Below are 13,075 nucleotides of genomic sequence, written 5' to 3' on the forward strand. Positions count from 1 at the left end.
TAACTAGTGATTATGTTTTGATTGATTAAAAAAAAAAAAGATACATTTAATGCTAGCTAGCACCTTACCTTGGCTCCTTGCTGCACTCGCATAACAGGTAGTCAGCCTGCCATGCAGTCTCCTCGTGGAGTGCAATGTAATCGGCCATGATTGGTGTCCAAAAATGCTGATTTTAACGATTTGTTATGACATCTTGAAATAGGCCCTAATTAATCGGTCGACCTCTACTCTGGACATGCTTTGGTAGTACCCAACTTGCCAACTACCATAAGGTCCTAATGGACTGGTACTGAGGGCTCTTGTGATTTTCGAGTGGGTTAGAGGGAAATCAAACACTTATCAAAACAGTAGGCCTATCATACTTTTAAAACTCACATCAATGTGATCAATTTGAAGAAAGAAGTTTAACAGCAGGTTGGAACATTGTAAAACATGGTTGTTGATGTTTGAAAGCATAACACAACGAAATGGACAGCGCTTTTTAAGGTGATTTAATTCAAAACACCCATAGGTCTTATGCGTAGGCCTATTAGCCCAAACCTGTGGGATTTTTTTTTAAAGATAACTGAAATTATTACCCATGGCAGGAAAAACCTAAAACAAAACTGATTTTAAGATGTATTTTGGTACATAATTTAACAAGCCTTTACTCCAACATTAATTAAATTTCAGTAATCGCCTTTGAGCGTGGACTTTATTATTATGCATACTGGATGGACTGGTTACTTTATGCTACGCTCCAAAATGTATATCCATGAGTCTGGGAGAGAACGTATAGCCTGGGCAATGCTGTTGGTTGTTTTGCAGGGAGGCTTAGTTAGCCTACATGTAGTGAATTTGTGTTTTGATTTTGAATAGCATAATAGAGGATTTATATTTTCATAATTTAATTGGGTGATGCATTACCTTCAGTTATAGAAAATATTTCCACACCTTGCTTTTCCATCTCTCTTTTAGAACTTTCTCGAGCGCGCAGAAAGGCTGTCAACAGTTTAGTGAAATATGTTTCATTGCGAATACATGTTACTATCAATGTTTCTGAACAGATTTCACTTGGTTCCCAAATGTAAGCACTGGGTAGCTGCAGGAACAAGGTTGGAGAGCCCATGGCATTCAGAGTTTGGGCGGAATATCACGTGTCGGGCAGCAAGAGCATGCATCTCAAACAGTGGTTGATACGTGGAGGGAAATAAGTGTAATATTTATTTCTCAGCTGCTCAGTAAGCACATGCTCTGCTATTAACCCGACGTAGCCTAAAAAACAGACCGGCTGGGAACGCATGGCCTCCAGACAACTGCCATGTATATCCCCCCTGCCTCTGTTCCTGCCCATTTGATAATAGTCCATTCTAAACAAATTGTACATATTCAGGAAAGAGAATAGTATGATGGGTGAAAATATGATCACTGATGAGAGTGCAGCCTGAGGCAAGGAACAGAGCCCAAGCTTTTTCCCCCCCTACTTTCTCTAATCAATAGCCTATAGTCGCACCATGCTGCTCATGTTTGGATTTTTTTAAGACGAGATTTGTATCGCCACACCTAAAGTGGCCAAGTAACTCTAAATCTAGCATATAGGACCAGTTTTTATAGATTATTATTGTTTTAATGTTCACTTATAAGCTCAAAATAGCCACTTTTAATATGCTCACTTGCTCAGTAGGCCTAATGGGGAAAAATATCCTTTCTTTTATTCAAGCTGACAAGTTCAATTCTATTCTACCTACTATAAAATGTCACGTGACTAAAAGCATATCTTGTCAGCTAAATAAACAAGCCTATAACATAGGCCAGCTCATTCTGTTCTTCTGAAATGTTCTTCATTTACATTTTTCTTTAGACATGACTAATGGATTTACTGTGATGGTGTACATTATATGAAATAAAATGTATTCATTTTTTTTTTTTTTGTTGTTAGATGTTTCAAAGGCACGCATCAGAGGCCTGTATGTGTGGAGGCCTGAAGATTCTAAATGTGTTTGTTAATTAACGTTCACTTACTGTGAGACTGGCAGTCTTTTTCATGACAAAATCCAGCTGCCAAATTTCATGACCGCCGCAGCCCCTTCTAATGTATCTGGCAACAGACCGTATATCTTGCTGCCAATATCTTGCTCATGAACTAAGAGCAAATTTTCCATCTTTGGTGTACGGTTTGGCATTTTCCATCCACTGTCGATTTATATTCACCACTGTCACGTGTGCTCCCTCTCCGGCCTCTAGGCTGCGCGTTATGGCGCACACCTGTCACAATCGTTACGTGCACCTGCGCGTCATCAAACTCACCTGGACTCATCACCTCCTTGATTACCTTCCCTATATACAGTGGGGAGAACAAGTATTTGATACACTGCCGATTTTGCAGGTTTTCCTACTTACAAAGCATGTAGAGGTCTGTAATTTTTATCATAGGTACACTTCAACTGTGAGAGACGGAATCTAAAACAAAAATACAGAAAATCACATTGTATGATTTTTAAATAATTTATTTGCATTTTATTGCATGACATAAGTATTTGATCACCTACCAACCAGTAAGAATTCCGGCTCTCACAGACCTGTTAGTTTTTCTTTAAGAAGCCCTCCTGTTCTCCACTCATTACCTGTATTAACTGCACCTGTTTGAACTCGTTACCTGTATAAAAGACACCTGTCCACACACTCAATCAAACAGATTCCAACCTCCACAATGGCCAAGACCAGAGAGCTGTGTAAGGACATCAGGGATAAAATTGTAGACCTGCACAAGGCTGGGATGGGCTACAGGACAATAGGCAAGCAGCTTGGTGAGAAGGAAACAACTGTTGGCGCAATTATTAGAAAATGGAAGAAGTTCAAGATGACGGTCAATCACCCTCAGTCTGGGGCTCCATGCAAGATTTCACCTCGTGGGGCATCAATGATCATGAGGAAGAAGAGGGATCAGCCCAGAACTACACGGCAGGACCTGGTCAATGACCTGAAGAGAGCTGGGACCACAGTCTCAAAGAAAACCATTAGTAACACACTACGCCGTCATAGATTAAAATCCTGCAGCGCACGCAAGGTCCCCCTGCTTAAGCCAGCGCATGTCCAGGCCCGTCTGAAGTTTGCCAATGACCATCTGGATGATCCAGAGGAGGAATGGGAGAAGGTCATGTGGTCTGATGAGACAAAAATAGAGCTTTTTGGTCTAACTCCACTCGCCGTGTTTGGAGGAAGAAGAAGTATGAGTACAACCCCAAGAACACCATCCCAACCGTGAAGCATGGAGGTGGAAACATCATTCTTTGGGGATGCTTTTCTGCAAAGGGGACAGGACGACTGCACCGTATTGAGGGGAGGATGGATGGGGCCATGTATCGCGAGATCTTGGCCAACAACCTCCTTCCCTCAGTAAGAGCATTGAAGATGGGTCGTGGCTGGGTCTTCCAGCATGACAACGACACGAAGCACACAGCCATGGCAACTAAGGAGTGGCTCCGTAAGAAGCATCTCAAGGTCCTGGAGTGGCCTAGCCAGTCTCCAGACCTGAACCCAATAGAAAATCTTTGGAGGGAGCTGAAAGTCCGTATTGCCCAGCGACAGCCCCAAAACCTGAAGGATCTGGAGAAGATCTGTAAGGAGGAGTGGGCCAAAATCCCTGCTGCAGTGTGTGCAAACCTAGTCAAGAACTACAGGAAACGTATGATCTCTGTAATTGCAAACAAAGGTTTCTGTACCAAATATTAAGTTCTGCTTTTCTGATGTATCAAATACTTATGTCATGCAATAAAATGCAAATTAATTACTTAAAAATCATACATTGTGATTTTCTGGATTTTTGTTTTAGATTCCGTCTCTCATAGTTGAAGTGTACCTATGATAAAAATTACAGACCTCTACATGCTTTGTAAGTAGGAAAACCTGCAAAATCGGCAGTGTATCAAATACTTGTTCTCCCCACTGTATGTCACTCCCTTTGGTTTCTTCCCCAAGCATTATTGTTTCAGTTTCCTGTCTGTGCGTTCTTAGTGTTTCTTGCTTTGGATTGTTTATTTTATTAAAACACTCACTCCCTGAACTTGCTTCCCCGACTCTCAGCGCATATCGTTAGAACCACAGTATGTTCACTGCGCTGATCTAGCTGCTGTAGGCTTTTATCTAGTCTTTACCTACCTATCCCTGTGGTTCTAGCTTTATTATATCTGGCCTTAGATGACAGTGCAGTCATTGGGGACCTCAAATGGACTGGGCATAAATTATTGATGTTTTCTGTCCTTCAAGAAGGTTTGATGGGAGTTTTAAGTTACTCCACAATGGCATGTTACATTATTCATTAGACTTGTCAGTCTTTCTTTGAATATCCTTGTGTGTCTTCCACCTGAGCTCATTCAAATATCATAAGTGACTTTTATGGTATCGCGACCGAACATTCTTGGATGCTCCCCATCAGCATCTTAGTCTCACAACAACCGCCACGTGATCACTTAATTTAGCTGATTCAATTATTTCCCCTTTCCTACTCTCCTATCCCATTCTATATCACTACTTGTCCACTCTGTTACTCCCCCTCTTGATTTCCCTATGGTTTTCTCCCTGGTCCTTTCGTCCCCTTCCCTGTGTTTTGTTGACCGGTGCTCCCCCAGAGGGAGGCTCTTGTTTTTCATTAAAACATTGTGCCCTTTGTGTGTTGGTCCACATCAATCACGAGCCACTGCTCCTCTAATCACCACTCTCCCAAAAACAGGGTTACTTTAAGTGGGGACTCAACCACAGGGCCATGAGCACCCAGAGGACCCAGCCCAAATGAACCAACTCAAGGGGGTCCCAGCAAAGGAATAGACAGAAAGAGGACTGTGGAGCTCACCTCATTTGCAAATGTGCAGCTTAGAGCTGACACGCCGTCGAGACAATGTACAGATTTGGCATCACTGAGGCATGCTTCTACATCTAGGTGGCATGTCTGTATTGAAACCTTTTATGGCCCCTCATTGTTGAACGTTGACAAAGTACAAACATGGCAATAGATGTATTCACTATGGACCTGGCTCAGCACTTAAGTGTTGTGGAGGTGCTGCTACACCGGAAGATGGAAGTCTTAACTGACCTATTTCTGTTCTCCTGTATTCTCCACATGTACACTACCCTTAAGTTTGAGGTCGTTTAGAAATGTCCTTAAAAAAATAAATATGTTTTTGTCCGTTTTTAAAATAACAGCAAATTGATCAGAAATACAGTGTAGACATAGTTAATGTTGTAAATGACTATTGTAGCTGGAAATGGCTGATTTATGGAATATCTACATAGGTGTACAGAGGCCCATTATCAGCAACATCACTCCTGTGTTCCAATGGCACGTTGTTCGCTAATCTAAGTTTATACATTTAAAAAGGCTAATTAATCATTAGAAAACCCTTTTGCAATTATGTTAGCACAGCTGAACACTTGTGCTGATTTAAAGAAGCAATAAAACTGGCCTTTAGACTAGTTGAGTATCTGGAGCATCAGCATTTGTGGGTTTGATTACAGGCGCAATAGGCCAGAAACAAAGCACTTTCTTCTGAAACTCGTCAGTCTATTCTTGTTCTGAGAAGTGAAGGCCAGTTTTTATTGCTTCTTTAATCAACACAACAGGTTTCAGCTGTGCTAACATAATTGCAGAAGTGTTTTCTAATATTCAATTAGCCTTTTTAAAATGATTGACTTGGATTAGCTAACACAACGTGCCATTGGAACACAGGAGTGACGGTTTCTGATAATGGGCCTATGTAGATATTCCATTAAACATCAGCTGTTTCCAGCTACAATAGTCATTTACAACATTAACAATGTCTACACTGTATTTCTGATCAATTTGATGTTAATGGACAAAAACATTTGCTTTCAAAAACAAGGACATTTCTAAGTGACACAACTTTTGAACATGTGGTTAAACTTTAGTGTCTGCAGAAGAGCAAGAAACGGACTCGGAGCATTTAGGCTAGTTCATAACCCATGGGCTCCACTGGGGTATTTTTGCCATGGAAAGGAGGCCAGTCAGCCAAAAAGGTTCAGGTTCAGCACCATAGAGAATGCTTTGAGACAGTTTCTCATTATAGGAGAGACTAATTGGGTTTCACAACATTTGGTGACAGTCTATCTGGTGAAGGTAGCTGTGAATAGATGCATGTGTGTCAGTTGGAGTTTGCCTAGGTTTGTTAGGCTGTGACCAAGGCCTGGAAAGTATGAAAATTAAGCGTGTGTTGTAGTGCGTCAGACAATTTGTCTAGATCACTCCTGAAGTCAAATACTAAACTTCATGCAAACTCACACATCCTGTTGTATTAAGTGGATTTGCACAAATGTTTTGTTGTTTTTTTTGTAAATGACATCCACACCATTTCCATTTAATCCTTACTTGAATTATCTTTTTATTCTCTTCTCAGGGGACAGGTGTTACTTGCAGGTTGCGGACAAACTGTCTCAATGACCTCTGTTTTAATGGAACGAAGAGGGTGGTTGTGTAATTTGTTACGTCTTGTAGGCCTACAGTATGTAATATTGTGTTGCATTCTGCAGTCTTAATTGTTTTTGCATTGAAGAGGGTGCAGTAGTGTTTTCCTCTTGGTCCCCTCTGGATTCGGCCTCCTGTTCCAAATCTCATTCTGTTCTGCTCTAATTGTTTTAACCTCCCATTCCCCAAGGAGAGAATGCTGTTCTAATCGCAGTACTTACAGGAATATGGGATTGCTCACTGTTTGAGCGCATGAGGATCAAACCCCAAGTCCTTGTGGGAATATAGGCTAGAATCGATTTGTTCAACCCATGAAGGGATTATAATCCCAGGCGCTTTCTCCATTTATATGGGCTGATGTTAGGGCTTTTGTTTCCTGATATACTTGGTGTGGTTTTATGTATTCTACTAACAGCTGGCCAGTGGATTTCCTCTCTTTACTCAGCTTGGTCTTCATCATCCAACAACGGTGAATTGTGAGTCGTGACTCAATTTATTTTCTTTCTGTTCCATTTTCAGGATGACACTGGTGCATATCTTATAGACCGAGACCCCACATACTTTGGGCCGGTGCTGAACTACCTGAGGCATGGCAAGCTGGTGCTCAACAGGGACCTGGCTGAGGAAGGTAAGACTGGGCATGTGATATGCATATTACTGCCAAGGTGCACAGTGAAGCAGTTGGTTTCCAATGTCAGCTTTCAAGTATTCTCTGTAGCAGGCCAATTCAGTATGTTGATCATTTTTGCCTGGATATATTCTAAATGTGTGTTTTTGAAGGTGTCTTGGAGGAAGCCGAATTCTACAATATCACGTCATTAATAAAGCTCCTCAAGGACAAGATCAGGGAACGTGACTGCAAAACTTTACAGGTAGGTGAACTTCTCAATTGACACATTGCGCTCTATTGATTTTGTATTCATTTATTTTAAACCCGTAGCAATTTTATTTGTCACATACACTCACATACACATGTTTTGCGGGTGTAGTGAAATGCTTGTGCACAAAAAAACAAAATACTGCAAAGTTGCTTAGGGCACTTCTGCTTCTAGCTCCTATCTGTCAGCGCCATCTTGTGATTTTATCTCTTTAGGGGTTCCTGACCTTGGCTGAGTCCACTGTTAGAGTAAATGCACCTGCTCCATCCCATGCTTCAGTATCTCTGTGTGCCTGTATTTGTGTGCGTCTCTGTGCGCCTGTCTGTGTTTCTGTTGGCTTTCAATTGCTAGCAAAAAAGAAAGCCGATGAATAAAACTGTTGCCCAAAAGGGCCGGGAGAAAATAAATCCCATTGCAAAATAATGCTTTTTATTAATTGATGGCAATACCAGTCGATGGAAATACTTTTGACCATCATGCTTATTGGTTTATAGGTTAATTTGCATAATTTAGTGGAATTAATTTGGCCTGTGTTTTAGTGTGTGTCTTATTTATCCAACAAAACTGTCACACCCGCACAGCATACAGAGCCTATTTTGAGCAGGATTTCTCCTGCAGTGCCTCAGCTGGTTGCTTGCTGGAGTAAAACATGTGCTTTTTTTTAAGCACTTTCATTGCGCAACAATTTAATGAAATCGTGTATTAGACGTTTTGGTGCGTGATTAAAAAGAGCTACTGTTTTTAATTCTCAACTGGTAATTGAAGCGCGCCTCCCATTCAATTGCAGGAAGCAGCATACCATCGTGTAACCCACTACTTTACAATGTGAGTTGGGAGGCGGTGTGCATTTAAAAAAAAATACTTACACCTGAATGTTTTATTTCATATTATGAGTCATGTCTTACCTCCCGTCAAAGTAGCCTATAGGCAAAAACTTCATAGGGGGCTCATGAGTTTCAAGTTTGGGGAAGTTTACAATTTATTCTACTGTTCTGCGTGCCAGTTATGATTTTCGTGGAACAGTTTCATTTCAATAATAACGTATTCATTTCGCAAAATCATTGTCATGTAGTATTAAAATGACAAAGCTCAGTCAACATTGATACATTGTGATCCATTGGTGGTTAAAGAAATGAGCGCATGGAACTCAGACTATAGGCCAATTTTAAGAATGTGAAATGTCAGAATAATAGTAGAGGATGATTTATTTCAGCTTTTATTTCTTTCACCACATTCCCAGTGGGTCAGAAGTTTACATACACTCAATTAGTATTTATTAGCATTGCCTTTAAATTGTTTAACTTGGGTCAAACGTTTCGGGTAGCCTTCCACAAGCTTCCCACAATAAGTTGGGTGAATTTTGGCCCATTCCTCCTGACAGAGCTGGTGTAACTGAGTCAGGTTTGTAGGCCTCCTTGCTCGCACACGCTTTTTCAGTTCTGCCTACAAATGTTCTATGGGATTGAGGTCAGGGCTTTGTGATGGCCACTCCAATACCATGACTTTGTTGTCCTTAAGCCATTTTGCCACAACTTTGGAAGTATGCTTGGGGTCATTGTCCATTTGGAAGACCCATTTGCGACCAAGCTTTAACTTCCTGACTGATGTCTTGAGATGTTGCTTCAATATATCCACATAATTTTCCTGCCGCATGATGCCATCTATTTTGTGAAATGCACCAGTCCCTCCTGCAGCAAATCACCCCCACAACATGATGCTGCCACCCCCGTGCTTCACGGTTGGGATGGTGTTCTTCGGCTTGCAAGCGTCCCCCTTTTTCCTCCAAACATAACGATGGTCATTATGGCCAAACAGTTCTTTTTTTGGGATTGATTTGCACTTTTCGCACAAGTACGTTCATCTCTAGGAGGCAACACATCTCCTTCCTGAGGGGTATGATGGCTGCGTGGTCCCATGGTGTTTATACTTGCATACTATTGTTTGTACAGATGAACGTGGTACCTTCAGGCATTTGGAAATTGCTCCCAAGAATGAACCAGACTTGTGGAGGTCTACAAATGTTTTTTTGTTGAGGTTTTGGCTGATTTCTTTTGAGATTTTTTTTTTTACTTGTGTCATGCACAAAGTAGATGTCCTAACAGACTTGCCAAAACTATAGTTAACAAGAAATTTGTAGTAGTTGAAAAACAAGTTTTAATGACTCCAACCTAAGTGTATGTAAACTTCTGACTTCAAGTGTGTGTGTGTGTGTGCCAGTCAAAAGTTTGGACACACCTACTCTTTCAAGGGTTTTTCTTTATTTTTACTATTTTCTACGTTGTAGAATAGTAGTGAAGACATCAAAACTATGAAATAACACATGGAATCATGCAGTCACCAATAAAGTGTTAAACCAATCAAAATATATTTTAGATTCTTCAAAGTAGCCTCCCTTTGCTAGAATGCATTTCCATTAACCTAATTTCAATTAGGTGTGCTTTGTTAAAATAATTTTTCCTTCTTAATCAGTTGTGTTGTGACAAGGTAGTTGTGGTATACAGAAGATGGCCCTATTTGGTTAATGACCAAGTCCATATTATGGGAGGAACAGCTCAAATAAGCAAAGAGAAACGACAGTCCATCATTACTTTAAGACATGAAGGTCAGTCAATCCGGAACATTTCAAGAACTTTTAACATTTCTTCAAGTGCGGTCACAAAAACCATCAAGCGCTATGATGAAACTGTCTCTCTCAAGAGGACCGCCACAGGAAAGGAAGACCCAGAGTTACCTCTGCTGCAGAGGATAAGTTCATTCCAGTAACCAGCCTCAGAAGTTGCAGCCCAAATAAATGCTTCAGGGTTCAAGTAACAGACATCAACTGTTCAGAGGAGACTGCATGAATCAGGCCTTCATGGTCAAATTGCTGCAAAGAAATCACTACTAAAGAACACTAATAAGAAGAGACTTGCTTGGGCCAAGAAACATGAGCAATGGACATTAGACCGGTGGAAATATGTCCTTTTGGTCTGATTAGTCCAAATTTGCGAATAAAAATAAATAAATGTTTTTTTGGTTCCAACCGCTGCGTTTTTGTAACGCAGAGTAGGTGAACGGGTTATCTCCACGTGTGGTTCCCACCGTGATGCATGGAGGTGTGGGGGTACTTTGCTGGTGACCCTGCCAGGGATTTATTTAGAATTCAAGGCACACTTTACCAGCATCGCTACCACAGCATTCTGCAGCGATACGCCATCCCATCTGGTTTGCGCTTAGTGGGAAAATCATTTCTTTTTGAAAGGACATTGAGCCAACACACCTCCAGGCTGTGTAAGGGCTATTTGACCAAGAAGAGTGATGCAGTGCTGCATCAGATGACCTGACCTCCACAATCACCTGATCTCAAACCAATTGAGATGGTTTGGGATGAGTTGGACCGCAGAGTGAAGGAAATGTAGCCAACAAGTGCTTAGCATATGTGGGAACTCCTTCAAGACTATTGGAAAAGCATTCCAGGTGAAGCTGGTTGAGAGTGCCAAGAGTGTGCAAAGCTGTCAAGGCAAAGGGTGGTTACTTTGAAGAACACTTTTTTTTGCTTAGTACATGATTACATGTGTTATTTCATAGTGTTGATGTCTTCACTATTATTCTAGTGGAAATAAATTAAAACCCTTGAATGAGTAGGTGTCCAGACTTTTGACTGTGTGTATTGTATTTTACCCCCCCCCCCCTTTTTCTCTCTCGATCAACGGGCTCAGGAGAGGCGAAGGTGGAGTCATGCGTCTGCCTACCCACACTCCTTAACAGCCACCAGCTTAACCCGGAAGCCAGCCGCACCAATGTGTCGGCGGAAACACCGTTCAGCCTGCAGGCACTCGGCACGTCAGAAGGAGTTGCTAGGGAGCGATGAGCCAAATAAAGCATCCCCGGCCAAACCCTCCCCTAACCCAGACGACCCTGGGCCAATTGTGTGCTGTACTATGGGACTCCCAGCCACGGCCGGTTGTGGCACTGCCTGGGAATGACCCCGGGGCTGTAGTAACGAATCTAGCACTGCGATGTAGTTCCTTAGATCGCTGTGCCACTTGGGAGGCCCAGGATTTATATATATTTTTTATATATCGTTCGCAATGGATGTTAAAAACACTTTCCTACATTTCCGCGCAGCAGGCCAGGTACTTCTATGCGTGCTCAGGCACTCATGCTCCCTCAACATTATCAGGACATAGAAAGCAGACATGCTCATTGCTCACATGAACCACTCCAAACAATAGACAAATCTGGTAAATGGTTATGAACTAAACCAAAACTTGTTTCTCACAAGTGTAGCAGGTTGTGAACTCTGCAAATAATGTTTCCACTCCAAAAATGGTACATGATCCAAGGGTATACGAGTCGCCCAATGAATGTGCAAGAATTGGTGGGAGACAGCTGACCCATTCTGGAGAGAGACTCGTCTATATCTTCGCCACACACCCCTCCCCTTTTTGTCTCAACATTTTAAATTAGAATCAAGACACATCTTCACACATTTTAGATGCTTTTCACTGACAGCTGCAGCTGAATAATCAGCTAGGTCTATTGTGATTTGAAACAATCCACAGCAGTTTTTTTTTTTTAAAGAAGCTAGTGATCCTCGATTCCTTTGTGGCGGTCATGCTTTCTGTTGCAGTATTTTGAATGATTCTATTTCTGTGTAGACAGATGTACCTTTACTTCCCTATTGGACTCACCGCTATGCCATTTATATCCTGTTCTATTGGTTTTCATATCAACTTTATTTCATTGTCCAGAAGCCAAAGGCACAATCCTAGTCATATTAGCAACCCATCCTAGTTGTTGCATATGGAACTGATATCCGGTTGCCTGTTTAGAATGGTGTTTTCAAATCAAAATCAAATGTTATTTGTCACACGCACTGAATACAACAGGTGTAGACCTTACAGTGAAATGCTTACTTACAATGCTGTTAAGAATATACAACAACAACAAAAAGTAAGCGATAACAAATAATTAAAGAGCAGCAGTAAATAACAATAGCAGGGGGTACCGGGTCAGTCAATGTGCAGGGGCACCGGTGTCGAGGTGCACGTTGGCAAATTTTCGAAGATGACTTTTTATTGGCTGCTTCATTACTTAAGTTGCATGTTCTGTTTCGATGCAGTAGCATTATCTAAATGTTTATTTTGTCATTTTGAGCAACATGGGTGGACGTCCTAATGTGTTATACACCCAATGCATATGGGTCGGGGTAAAGCTCTCACTCTCTCACCAGGCTCCAGTGAAGCATGTGTACCGGGTGCTGCAGTGCCAAGAGGAGGAGCTCACCCAGATGGTGTCCACAATGTCAGACGGCTGGAAGTTTGAGCAGGTAACGCTGCCTCCCACCACAAGGAGACAAATGTTCTTTATTTGTACTTCCCTCACCCCGTAATCCTCATATCACCCAAACAATCCAATCCATTAATTTGAAATAGTCCTTTTTTTTCTTCTGTGTCTTATATGTGATCTGGGCATCCCTCTGTGTCTGATTGGTTGTTGCAGCTTGTCAGTATAGGTTATGGGTGGGCCCAGCAGTCAGTTTCTGCTGAATTGTGAAAGGGGCAGACTCTACTTTCCCAAACCACAGCGGAAAGGTGTGTCCCACAATGTTCTGTCCTTGGGCTGGTGACTGCATGTCTCCTATGTACCCATTCACAACCCTTTTGGCCTCTGTGTATCCCAGCTTTATGCACACGAGGTGGCCATTTTGAGTTGATTTTAAGATGTGTACTGTTTGTCCGACAAAGGACCCAAGTGAACA

The 13,075-nt window shown here is 41.8% G+C and overlaps 1 protein-coding gene across 1 annotated transcript in view; it reads left to right on the forward strand.

Annotated features, from left to right (window-relative positions):
* LOC139541928 (BTB/POZ domain-containing protein KCTD5-like) overlaps positions 1-13,075 on the forward strand; it is a 46,531-nt gene that overhangs the window by 22,860 nt on the left and 10,596 nt on the right. Inside the window, exons 2-4 of the mRNA XM_071346830.1 lie at positions 6,974-7,082; positions 7,235-7,326; positions 12,548-12,643. Coding sequence (XP_071202931.1) covers positions 6,974-7,082; positions 7,235-7,326; positions 12,548-12,643 — 297 coding nt within the window. The remainder of the gene's footprint in view (positions 1-6,973; positions 7,083-7,234; positions 7,327-12,547; positions 12,644-13,075) is intronic.

Source organism: Salvelinus alpinus, chromosome 17 (genome assembly GCF_045679555.1).
Source record: "Salvelinus alpinus chromosome 17, SLU_Salpinus.1, whole genome shotgun sequence".
Classification (NCBI taxonomy): domain Eukaryota; kingdom Metazoa; phylum Chordata; class Actinopteri; order Salmoniformes; family Salmonidae; genus Salvelinus; species Salvelinus alpinus.